General features: G+C 51.7%; 5 protein-coding genes across 5 annotated transcripts; 3 read left to right on the forward strand and 2 right to left on the reverse strand.

Moving 5' to 3' along the window:
* Positions 1-287: 287 nt before the first annotated feature.
* On the forward strand, positions 288-1,205 carry NECHADRAFT_39256 (uncharacterized protein; the record flags this gene model as incomplete). Its single annotated transcript, XM_003045402.1, has 1 exon — positions 288-1,205. One exon carries the CDS (start codon positions 288-290, stop codon positions 1,203-1,205), a length of 918 nt encoding a protein of 305 aa, XP_003045448.1.
* A 1,040-nt stretch (positions 1,206-2,245) lies between these two features.
* Positions 2,246-3,448, reverse strand: NECHADRAFT_39473 (uncharacterized protein; the record flags this gene model as incomplete). Its single annotated transcript, XM_003045540.1, has 4 exons — positions 2,246-2,639; positions 2,690-2,730; positions 2,780-3,144; positions 3,382-3,448. Coding segments are annotated over 4 exons (867 nt in total), but the record flags the coding sequence as incomplete, so codon positions are not given.
* A 2,468-nt stretch (positions 3,449-5,916) lies between these two features.
* NECHADRAFT_79531 (uncharacterized protein) lies at positions 5,917-7,733 on the reverse strand (the record flags this gene model as incomplete). Its single annotated transcript, XM_003045541.1, has 4 exons — positions 5,917-6,041; positions 6,089-6,301; positions 6,478-7,467; positions 7,535-7,733. The coding sequence occupies 4 exons, from the start codon at positions 7,731-7,733 to the stop codon at positions 5,917-5,919; spliced, it is 1,527 nt and encodes a 508-aa protein (XP_003045587.1).
* Positions 7,734-10,017: 2,284 nt separating this feature from the next.
* NECHADRAFT_27974 (uncharacterized protein) lies at positions 10,018-10,779 on the forward strand (the record flags this gene model as incomplete). The annotated part of the gene is made up of 2 exons (XM_003045403.1): positions 10,018-10,202; positions 10,263-10,779. Coding segments are annotated over 2 exons (702 nt in total), but the record flags the coding sequence as incomplete, so codon positions are not given.
* A 500-nt stretch (positions 10,780-11,279) lies between these two features.
* On the forward strand, positions 11,280-12,210 carry NECHADRAFT_68763 (uncharacterized protein; the record flags this gene model as incomplete). Its single annotated transcript, XM_003045404.1, has 3 exons — positions 11,280-11,920; positions 11,972-12,053; positions 12,102-12,210. Exons 1-3 carry the CDS (start codon positions 11,335-11,337, stop codon positions 12,208-12,210), a joined length of 777 nt encoding a protein of 258 aa, XP_003045450.1. The 5' UTR covers positions 11,280-11,334.
* Positions 12,211-12,343: the final 133 nt, after the last annotated feature.

Below are 12,343 nucleotides of genomic sequence, written 5' to 3' on the forward strand. Positions count from 1 at the left end.
GTGGCTGCAACCAATTCGACGTCTGACAGCCTTACAACCTCAGTTGACCGTAATTGTGATGGCAGGTGTTGAAGCTTGGCGGAGATTCGACCTGTGGAGGGCTGTCTGCTTTTGATCAAGAATGCCAAGAGGCAGAAGATGGATGGAGGATAAAAGACCTTATAAGTCTTGCACGGACTCAACTATTGCCACAAGATAACAAGAACTCGCAGCAGCTCCCACACACTTCCTCCTTTTCAGCCAGGCCACAGCACATACATCATCCATTACACCATCTACACACCAACATGACCCTCTCCGAGGAACAGATCTATGCCACAATCCAGGCTGTGGTTGACGATTTCCGCGGTTGGACTCTCGCACCCATCATCCACTACCCGGAAGAAGCTGGCCTCGAGTACGAGGATGTCTTCTTCCCATCTGAAGATGGGGTTCCCCTGGAGGGGTGGTTCATCCCGTGCAAGGGCTCCAACAAGGTCATCATAGCCAACCACCCTCACTGGTTCAGCCGTGCTGGTATTCCCTCTCATCTAAAGCCCTGGGACTCGCTCGTCCCAGGCAACGACTTTGATGTCAACTTTATCCCCGATTACAAGATCCTTCATGACGCTGGGTACAACGTTCTTGCCTATGACCTGCGCAACCACGGCCACAGCGGAAGTGGTAACAACGGCCTGTTTGGTTTCTACGAATGGCGCGATGTTCTTGGTTCGCTCAACTACATCCGCAACCGCCCAGACACCAGCGACATGCCCATCGGTCTCTTTAGTCGTTGTGCCGGAGCCAACGCGACTCTGGCCGCCATGAAGCGTCACCCCGAAGCTTTCGAGGGCGTCCGTTGCATGGTTGCTCCCCAACCTCTGACTCTGCGACTCGTCTTCGAAACTCTTCTCCAGGCACTTGGAGCCCCAGCTTCTTACATGGAGGAAGCCGACCGGCGATTCTTCCTCAAGACAAGCTTTCACATCGATGATGTTGCCCCAGTGTCTGACTCCAAGCACGTCAACGTTCCGACCTTTTTGTACCAGGTCCATGATGACCCTGGCACACGGCCTGAGGATGTCCAGGCTATGTATGATAACATCCCCATCGCCGAGAAGAAACTGCACTGGATCCAGGGTACGACGAAGCGCTGGCATGGGTATACTTATTTTCAGGAGGAGCCTCAGCAGTTCTTGGACTGGTTCGCTCAGTTTATGGTATAGGCCACTGGCTTCTGGGAGGTATAAGACTTGCGAGCTTGGAATATGCGGTGGTGTAAGCACTCTTGGCCACAGCCTTACGATGAAGAGCGATAGTTAGATGTTCGACTAGCTGAATCTATTCATTGAGTACCATGAGCCTAGGGTCGTGCCGATGTCAAGGGTTGATGTGCTGTAAAACCCAGAGTGACGGGTCGTGTGTGATAGGGGTTGACACAGAGATAGGCCGATTGACGACAGTCGTATTAGTCGGAGACGAGAACCTGGCAACATGTTGGCCATCCAGTCTTAAAGGTCGGGCCATGATGGCGATCACCAGGGTTGGTAAGACGTGGCCTGATGTCCCGATTAAATTAATTGCGATCGCATGACGGGGAGCGTTGAGCCGTTGTTCGTCTAGATGAGATGTCGTCTTGTCATTCGAGTCGTGAATCTGCCAAGGCGTCTTCAGAAATGACTGACATTTCTTGTCAGAGATTGGCTGTCGGGGCATCGGACCAGGTGTGCGGAACAGAGTCCGTTCTCAGCTGGCCTGCCAGGCCTCGTCGATCATTGATCGAAGCTAACTGTGGTACCTTGCTTAGACGAGAGTTTAATTCCGATTATGCCTCGGTAAAAATGACCAACAATGTGACAGCTTCTTCCAGTGCCTTGTCGCAAACCCCCATGTGTGAGTGCTGTGGGCCAGAGTTGAGACAGGCATCGCGTCTTGCTTACTTTTACCCAATCTCCCGGGATCTGAAGAGTCTCATTTCATCTACTCTCGTTTCTGTTTTGTGACGAGTCGTTCAATTAACACTCATTGGTGGATTCAGAGCTGAGTTGGCCTTGGGCCTTGAGGGCGCTGCGGTGCAAGTCCAGGACAATGACAAAGGGTCGCGCCTTGTTTTCTATTACACAAGTACTGTAGTCTAAATGATCTATAAAAAAGAAGATTTCGAAAACGCAGGCGGGTATCGTATACTATTAAGCGGTGCTGGACGGCTCATCAAACATCTGGATCAGACAGTGCTTCTTTTTTTTCCAATAGTTGTATCCATTTCTCATACCGGAAAGTGCTCCCTCTTGAGTTGCCTCGTGGAACTTGACTCGCTCGCCATGTCTGGGTCGTCGTACTGTGATTGTCGCGACGGCTTGACAACCACCTCAGTCCTCACGGTCTTTTGGATTCCGTGCTCGTTTCGTGTTGGCAGCTCAATGTCTTCGGCCCCGGCTTCGATGTATGTCGTGTTCCCGCCGGCGAACATGGACGCCGTGTGCTTGCCCGTGACTCCGCGCCCTGAGCTCTTGCCCTGCTGTGTCGTGCGGGAGCGAGAGCCCGAGTAGTCGGGATAGCCTGAGGGGTTGCTGGCCTTGACCACCTTTGTTATGAGGTCGGCCATGTTCATCTCGATATGGAGCTTGACGAGGTATGCAAGGGGGTGAAATTGGACGTATCTGTCGTGGTGTTGGTGAGTGAGTAGGGGCAGCTGGATGAGCTGACTTACACAATGTCGTTGGGAAGAGACATCATGGCAATGAGAAGGACCTGAGTCAATTTTAGCATGAGCTCACTGTACCAGACAAGTCCAACGTACATCCATCGTCATGGATACGGCAATCATGCCCAAGTTAAAGCGAAACAGCCTCCCATACTTGGTAAGGCCATTCGCAATAAGCCGCGACCGCACCAGGTGAATAAAGTACAGGTTAAGACCGGCATCGACGAGCAAAAAGATGACCTTTTCGATGCGGTCCCAGACGTTGTTGATGTCCTTCCAGGTCTTGTTGATCCCCAGACGAGCTGGGATCCAGATGCAAAACACGCTAATGTTGACAAAGAGGATGATGATGAATGCGCCGATCTTGAGCTTTCTCGCGTTCTGTCGAACGACCATGAGGATGGCTATTCGGTTGATGATGATTTGGATGAGGGCCTGAAGTTGGATACACCAGAGAAAGACTGCCCTGCGTCAGTTATGGGGGTCATCGAGGCAAGTAAATGACATACCCAGTACAAAGAAGAAGGGAAAACCTCCCGGGATGTAAGACCGTAGATAACACCAGGTAATAGCACTCATAATAGAGCTGCTCGCCCATTCCATCCACAGCAGGATAATATAAGGGTTCAACTTTCGGCCCCTTCTCCACGATTTGATGGTTTGTCGCGTGCCCTTTGCAAACGTGAATATGCAAACACCCAGGGAAACTCCCCAGGCGATGCTCGCGATATTCATATCATCTATGCTCGGTTTGACTGTCCGGAAAACATGTTAGCCGCGGTGATCCCAAGACGGGCCTCCTCTTCAGCGGACCTGGTTTGTAGAGCGGGCCCTTCCATAGTTCGGTCATGATGGCAACGGGAGCCCGCAGTCAGCGGACGTCAGATTCGAAAGAGAGTACGTTTCGGTGTATTCTTGGAGATATTCGACAAAGCAAACACAAACTCAAACGGCAAACATGAAAGAGTGGCAGCCGAAACAGGGAGCGGCAGGATACATATTCCAAAAAGCAAGGCGCATCGACGCTAAAGAAGCTCCCGATCTCATGGCTGTTTTAAAACAAGGTCATGACCAGGCAAGTAGGTATAAAGCACAGACAGAGCGTAGTCGGATCCGCAGCTTCTTCTCCTCCAGCGGGCCGCGCGACGATCAATGGTAGGGGGAGAGAGGACTCATGGCCTGTTTGGAAATCTGCGGCTGAGGCGTTGGTTGGTTTGAGGGTGGGAAGCACAGTCACATCCTCAAAGGTTGCATCTGTGTTTGTCGAGGTCATCCTTGTTTGTGCAATTCCTGCGCCTGTCTCATTGACAAGGAGAGCCTGGGCTGCCCATTTCTACCTCTTGGAGATTTTTTTGATGGTCAAGAGGAATCTCGGGTATGCCATCAGAAACTCACTGAACGGTAAGAAGAGCTCAGTTCTCAGAAATGGGGTTCAGGCTGATGAGTGTGTCTACAAGGTGGATGCCGTGACAGCCTCGTGCTTCCATCAGACGTTGAATAGCACCACAGGCTCAGCAGGACAGGACCACAGTGACTACTTACCAATTGAATCACAGAAATAGAGTACATATTCCATGCGTGCTCAGGCAGTGGAGTTGATAGCTGCTACTAACTACTCAGTGGTAGCAAGTGGGCGCAATGCTCAGTACGAGTCATACCCGGGTGGATCTGGGCCCATCCATCTCGACGCGGGAGACGGGAGTCATATTTGACGGATCAAGATCCTTGACGTCGTCTTCTGCTGCTCGAGTTGGAGAAAATCTCTGGACCAACATCCTACAGTAGGAACAAGTCGAAGGATGTAGCTGGATGGAAATCTCTGAGGCTTCCCCCGCAAACAGGCATCGGATAACAGGCATCAATGCCCGCGAAACAAGACAAACAAGGGCAGGGTGGGCGAGTGACAGGGACCAGCAACTAAGAGATGCAAGGAACGAGACGCAGGAGAAAGGAAGAGAGCAAACTTCATGATCACAACTGCCTTGGCCCATACGGCTGCTCCAAACGTCTTTCTTTATTTCCCGAGAATGGCACAAGAGTAATTCCATCTCTCCAAATGCTACGCCATTCCCATAACCAGGGAACCAACCAGTCCTCAGCGGATCCCAATTCTGGGCTGACCAAGACGCCACCAACACATTACCCAAGAGCTGCATAACCAAATTAAATTCCCTTTCTGCAGCCAACACGTTGTTGCAGACGGAACCAAGTCTCCGGTTTCATGAGCTCATCCATCAGAGCAACTGCAGATAAGCCTCACAGTGGTTTGAGTTAGCGCCTGTCGATCCGGGCTGACAGCCTTAAACGGCGTCGATCTTAGGCCCTCCAGCGTCGCTTCGGGCGTCGTTAGCACGCGCTAGGGCTGTTTACACGCAACCGAGGCCTGACACAGGCCATGATCACGGCGAGTTACTCCAAGGACTAGAGATTGATCCGACAGCTGGAGCATCAAGCTGAGATCTGTTCATCAGGCGATGCCTCGTCTCCCGGCAGCAGTTCGTATAAGCGAAAGGCTCAACTGCAAGAATCTGTCTCCTTCTTTTCTCGCGGGGAGAGCGAGATCAGTCCCCTGGTGAATGCACACCATGTGGCATGATTTCGAGTCAATCCCCCATACATTGGCCCAATCCCTGTCCGCTCTTGGAGATGAGATTGGAGTCACTTTGTTGGAGAAAGCCCTGTTCCCCCTCATTCCCTTTTTTAAAAAAGACGGTTGCTCCTGAAGATCTCTTCCACAAGGGATCCCCGGAAGAGGACATCCGCATCTCGTCCGATATCTACCACCTGCTGGAATAACGTGGCATGTTTCCGCCGAGCTGAAACCTGCAGGGGTTCCCGATGCAAGGTCCGTCATCTAGGGAATTTCGCTTGACGGAGAAAAATCTGGATCTACAGCGGAAGCATAGAGTGTCAGTCGGCACGTCAACAATTTCCCATCATAGCTACATAGCTATTAGAGGAAATGAGTATAGATATAAGTTGCTTCATGTCAATATATATAGGTACGTAATTTTAAAACCTTAGACGCCAGAACGCCAGAGCGCCCAAAGGGCCGTCATTGCTTAGGTTGGAGTTAGCAACATCATCAAACTTCTGTGGTGAAGATAATAAGAATACATTCATCATCTTAGAGGAAGTTCACCTAACCCTCTTCAAATTCAAAGGGTATACTAAGCTACATAAACAGCAAATGGTTAAAACCACCACAGGATGGGGGCCAGCTCGCAGGGGTCTCAACTCTCCTGATCCCAGTTATGCTCTTCAATGATCTCCTTGTCTTTCCTCCATGGTATAAGCGGTATTTTTGCCGGCTTGTTCCTCACATGAGACCAAAAGAGCTTAACCAACGTCTTGGGTTCTATCCGTGTCAGCAAAGTATCAGACAGGAGTTCAAAGAGTACCTACTTCTCTCCGCAATGACATGCCCGGCCCCTTTGACAGAGACAAACGTAAAGTGCCCCAGCCTCTTCCACTCGCCAATAGCCAGCTTCCGATTATCCCGCTCGAGATTGAAGCTGTACGAGTCCCACTCCAGCGGCTCAACTTCAAACTTGTGATTAAGTCCCACCGTCACGTTTTGCGAAAGCCACTGGAGGCCGAGAGGGTTCGTTATCAGGTCTACTTCATGTGTCAGCGTCTAATAGATAAGAGAGATGGACGAGACTTGCCGGCATCGCCGCTAACGATCATAGTTCTTATCCTCGAGTACACGATCTCTCTGAGTTCCTTCCTCCAGGACCTGATGACTGTTCCTGTTAGCGTTTCGCATGATGAGTGACCAACTCTGCACTTACTCTCTTGGTATTGTGAATAGGGCCCGAGTATAGTTATGTTCCATGGCTCAAACCTAACGGGTTCGCGCGCCAACTTCCCGACCGTCACTCCAAGGTGTGCTTGCGTCTTGGGATCTTCCAGCCATTTTGCTGCTGGTGTCATTCTCATCCCGATATTGCGGGATCTGTCAGAATTGTGACGAGCATCTCGCATGTCCCACAGGTCAAACTCGGTCCGCAGCCCGTATGGAGTTGTCAAGCTGCGGAGGGCTCGCCTATATCCCTCCAACTCCTCGTGGCAGTCCTGCTTTATCCTCTCAGAGCACGCTACTAGATCGGCCTCGAGCGTTTTCATGTACTTTGATAGTGCATCCTCGCTGTCCTCAAACGATTGCACATTAATCCACGGGTTCTGGGCCATGTATGTGTACATGTGTGCAAGCTGTGAAGGGGGATCAATCTTGGGACTCTCCAAACCCATCATGGAGAGTCTAATCTGGGGATCGCCCTGTAGGCCGCCCATACCAAGGTACGTTAGGCCCACACCAATCCACGTGAGGGAGAAGTTCTTCCTGAGGATCCTCTGAGCGAGGGCGATTCCAGCAGTAGCGCCCCAGTCCGAAGTCCAGATGCCAAACTCGTTCTTTAGATATTGGGGAAACTCGACATAAAAGTGCTGCATGAATTGATGCAGGTATCTGGCATCCTTGCGGTTGTCCATGAAGCTGGCGTTTCCAAAGGAGAAGCCGGTACCAACTGGTTGGTCAACGTAGAGGACATGGGCGTACTCGTTGAGGCTGTGGGGATTAGGGCCTATGTTCCCCTGCCAGTCGATATTACAAGGGCCGCTTCCGTCAAAGACTCTGTAGATGGACGAGATACCGGGGCCGCCGTTGAGGAAGAGGACGACGGGCGCATCTTGGGGTTTGTGTCGAGCTTCAAAGAACCAGAAGAACATGTTTGCATATTCTCTGGTTGGGACTTCTCCCTTGACTGGTATGTTTACCTTGGCTGGGACAGATTAGTAGTGTTCGCAATGCAACACAACGAAACTGTTTGCGACTCGGCCTGCTCTTACGTTTATCCTCCATTGCTATTGATATATAGCCTGAGTAATCACCGGCCTTCCCCTCTTGCCCACATGTGTTATGTCGCTCGGTGATGTGTGCCAACGGCCTACCGGGCTCTGGATACTTGTCTCCAGTGTCATTTTGTGCGTTGACGGCGATTATCCACGCGGTAGCCGCGAAGAGAAGGGATCCATAGGATAACCACATTTTGGCGACCAGGATGCAAGAGGTTCGTTTGAGTGGTGACGTGGCCGCACGTCTTTAAATAAAGAATTTTTAAAAACATTGATGATCTTTGATGATCTACTTATTAGTATTTGAAGAGGAGGGTCAAGCTTTCTGATAAGGGTTTATGAGGAGGTTTAGGTTTTGGCACAGGGTGCACGAGTAGTCTGTCTTGAGGGGGAATGAACCTGTCACAGACCGTTTGTAATTCGGAAACAAGTACTTCTAGGTGCGCATATTGTACCTGTCTAATTGAAGGGGGGGGTCCATGGCATAGTTCTCTTACGGTTGGCTTCAGACTGTAGTTCACGGGGTCTGCTCTTAATCCCTTGTTGCATAGGTAGCTAGGTAAATACCAGGAGGCCACTCCTTCTAACCAGACGGCTGAGAAACGCGCTTTTCACCGCATTGTCTCTCTGATACTGACCCACGAGCCCATACAGCGTACTTGACTCACAACGCAGCAGAAGAACGTCACGCTGACTTGGTAGAGAAGATGGCACATCTCATGGTCAAAAGGGCCGAGAACATCTATATGTCTCCCTCTCATATGTCATCGATTCGCTTTCCCCAACGACTTTGATGCTCTTGGCTCAGACTTAAATACTCGTCGAATGTCCCGCCGCCAGCCGTGCGCATCAAGCTACCAACCCTATATCATTCATCTAGGCGCTTACCATCACCAACCTATCAGCAACCCCATCATCACAAACGACCATGGCTTGCCCATCTAGACTCCAAGTTCTATTCCTATTGCTCGTCATGGCTAGGCTACTTGAAGGCCATTCTTGGGCAGGGTCACTGATTTCAATGAGTAAAGTTTGCAGGCCTGCGTATGAGGAGTGCATCCGAAAATACCCCCCTGGCTTCAAGGGATACCCACATCCATGTACGCATACGCGCGAGGAGCGGGAATGCATGGATAAACACCTGAAAAAGATGGCCCTCGCGCGGGAGGCTGCAGAGAGGAAGGCTGAGCAAGCTCGAAATCTCACCATCAACATCGAGCAAGTCAACAAGGACCCCATCATCATCATCCATATACAAGTAACGAACAAAAGTCCTATGCCGGTAACATTTCTCAACATCAGCACTCCGCTCGACCCTGAAGCCTTCGGCCTGGGACTCTTTCACATCACCCCCGACAACCTACCGATGGTGAATTTTGGGGGCCGAGTTCTTCCACCAAGAGACAGCTCCCCGACCAACGAGACATTTGTCGAAATAGGACCCGGCATGACCTTGTATAATACCGTCACCATACTCGCCGAAGATCCCGTGGACAAAGAATGGTGGGCAAGAATGCTGAATGTGGCAGACAGGGTTGAGGTGCAAATGAAAGGAAAGTGGCACGGCATTTGGGCAACAACGAAAGACGAAGCTATGAGGGAGGTGAAGTTTTCAAAATCTTGGTTCGACCGTGACTTTGGAAGCTTTGAGTCGAATGTCATAGAACTCGAAATCTAGTAAGGCTACATTGCATCAATCGCCCAAGATTGTGAGTCGGCGCGCCAGAATTTCTTTTGCTTATCGCCCGTCATTTCATCGAGACGAGGGCGATAAGGCTGCTATGTTTTGAGGAGGGCCAATGAGTGATCCCTTAATGTTGAGCCGATGCTTTCAAGAGAGAGGGCATTTGGACAAACCCAACGCCGCACAACGCCGCAATCAATCGCATTATCACTGGCCAAACATAACCCGTAAAGATACTCAGCATGCTTCCGGTGCCCGCCGTCTAACTCCGGCTTCAGCTGACCCAATCAGGCAATCAAGACGGGCCAAGCTCCGGATCCAACCTCGGACGCCCGATGATCCGGGGAAGTGGATCCGATCGGAAGTCGGGCAACGAGCGAACACCGAGCCGGAAACATATTGACAAATCCAATCGTTAGCTTGATGTCATTACTCATCAGCTAGTTACTTTAATTGACTTGGTTTCCCGCCTCTAAACTCTTTAACTCTGTTGTACTCGAAAGTCAAGAGTTGGTTCATCTCTTGGAAATCCCAGGTGAGTCGTCATCTCACTCCGTCAACCTTCATCATGAGGGCCTTGGTGAGAGCATCGGCCGCTGCGCGTGGTCCAGCACGTCGTGTAGCATGTTGGTTGTTCTTTATACTGTTCTGCTATCTAAGTGCTGAATGGGTTTCAGATCATCGACTCGCTCTGTCCCAGCTACCTTCCTCGAGCTCGTTGCCAGCGAGGGTGTACCATCGTTACTTTGCGGGGACAAATACACTCAGCTCATCGGCCCGGAAGCTGTCGACAAACATGGACTCTCAATCTGTGAGAAACTTTGGTGGTCTTAAAGGACACCTCACCCACAATAAGCTCGAGGAACTCCGGGCCTTTTGGTTTGAGCATCTTACGAGTGAGGCCGATCGGGTTTTTCCTCGAGCCGAGAATCAGCGCCGATGGTACTTTGGCGGCAAGGAATTTGACGATATCTGCGTGTAAGTCACTCTCCCGTTACCAATTGGTTCATAAACTCACGGCCGCAGTGCTCGCTTCAGCCCCATCCTTGAAGCCATCAGGGCCGCGGAAATCACGTCAGTGGAGGACACTCTGGCCGTTGCCCAGCCACGCGACCCTCTGGACTGGCTGAGTTTGGTCATCTTGCTAGATCAGGTTCCCCGAAACAGCTACCGTGGCGCTGATGCGGCCATCTGCTTCACCTTCTTCGATCCCCTCGCGGTGCAGCTCACGCTGAAGGCTCTCGAAGAAGGCCTACCTTACAAGGCTCCCGAACTGCGGTGGCAATTTTCCCACCGAAACTGGCTCTACATGCCCCTCATGCACTCAGAAGACGTATCGGCCCATGAAAAGGCCGTGCTGGGGTTTGAACGCATGCAGCAGGATATCTTGAGCCTTCTGGAGGGTACTGGCGGGGCAGATGAATATGAGAAGAGAGCTAGAGAGGTTGCTCAGGCGGACCCCGAGACTGCCAAGGCATTTGGCAAGATCAATGTCGACTTTGAAAAGAAGCACCAAGTGATTATCGAGAGGTTTGGACGGTATCCTCACCGGAACAACGCGTTGGGGAGGGACCCAACAGCGGAGGAGACGGAGTACCTCGAGAACGGCGGTGACACGTTTTCGGCGTGAATGTACATACGAAACATGTATGACCTTGTACCACTCAAATAACAAATTCTATTAAATTAATCTCCCAGCATCTTCAACAAACCCCAACTAAACTCGTCACAGACTAGCCACCACACCACCACGCTCACCCCGCATCGATGCCACCATCTCGAACGCCACTAAACCACTGCCGAGTCCACTAGACCCCAGCACCCACTCACCCAAAAGCTGCAGCGGATGTCAGGCACTTTACGGAGTACAGTGCTGACCCATGGGACGGCATCTGGCGCTCCCGGGCAGTGGAAGGGACCTTTTGACAGCTGCCTTTTTGGGAAACCCATCACGAACGGAACCCGGACTGATCCTCCGAGGGGTTGTTGTTGTTTAAACTAGGCTCCCCCTGTTTGTGATCACCGGACTTGTTTACTTTTCTTTTCTCCCTGCAACAACTGCATTATTCTCTCCTTCGACGCCTCAATCATTCTCCTCGACAGCTTCACAATGGTCACAACCAGAGCCACCTCGCGCGCAGCAAGCGCCGCTCCCGAATCCCTCTCCCCATCTCCTCCTCCTCCGGACTTTGCCCCGGTAACGCCGTCGACAACACGCAAGCGAGCACCTCGAACCACATCCAACACGACGTCCAAGAAGCGCCGCGTCTCGATCGAGAATGTCCCATCCGCGACATGGCGGCACACGCCTTCAACAACCACCCTCCTTTGGCTCGCAGTCTCGGTTCCCCTCGTCGCATGGGACACGGGTTACGTTCTTGGTCGCCCCCGCACCATGCCTGGTGGGAACCTCCACTGGCCGCTGTGGGTGCCATACGAGCTATACGGCAAGGTCGATCACGTATACGGCTTCAAGTCTTGGGATGCGCACAACGGCTTCACCGGCGCCCAGAGCGCCCTCAACGTCGTCGAGTCGCTCATGTATGTGGTCTACCTTTGGCTAGTGTGGACGCGCGCCGACAGCAGGCCGGCGGATGGGGCTGCGAGGAGGACGCTCAGTGGCCGTGATGGCGCTTTGGCTGTGTTGATTGGCTTCAGCGCGGCTGTCATGACGCTGAGCAAGACGGCCTTGTACTGTAAGCGATGCCATGATGCATTGATGATCATATTTACTGACTGAACACGAGGGGCCAATGAATACTACAGCGGTTTCGATAATATCGGCCACAACACACCGCTCGACATCTTCTACCTCTGGATGCTCCCCAAGTAAGTCTCCTCCACTGCCTGTCACTCCACAATACTAATTCCACCCAGCGGCTTCTGGCTCATCTTCCCAGCTTACATGATTTGGGTGTTTGGGAATAACATCCTCGACGGCCTGGCCATGGCTTCCGGCCAATCCGTCAAGAAAAGCTTGGAGTAAGCTTGTGATGGGTCTGTTTTCATTCATTGATCGAGTCGGGCTATGGGATGATGAACCGACCATGAGGCATGAGTTATGAGCGACCGGGAGCCTTGAGCAGCTGATACCCTATCCAAGTTTCAATAATTAATGA

This window comes from Fusarium vanettenii (genome assembly GCF_000151355.1).
Source record: "Fusarium vanettenii 77-13-4 chromosome 4 genomic scaffold NECHAsca_19_chr4_3_0, whole genome shotgun sequence".
NCBI classification, from domain to species: Eukaryota; Fungi; Ascomycota; class Sordariomycetes; order Hypocreales; family Nectriaceae; genus Fusarium; species Fusarium vanettenii.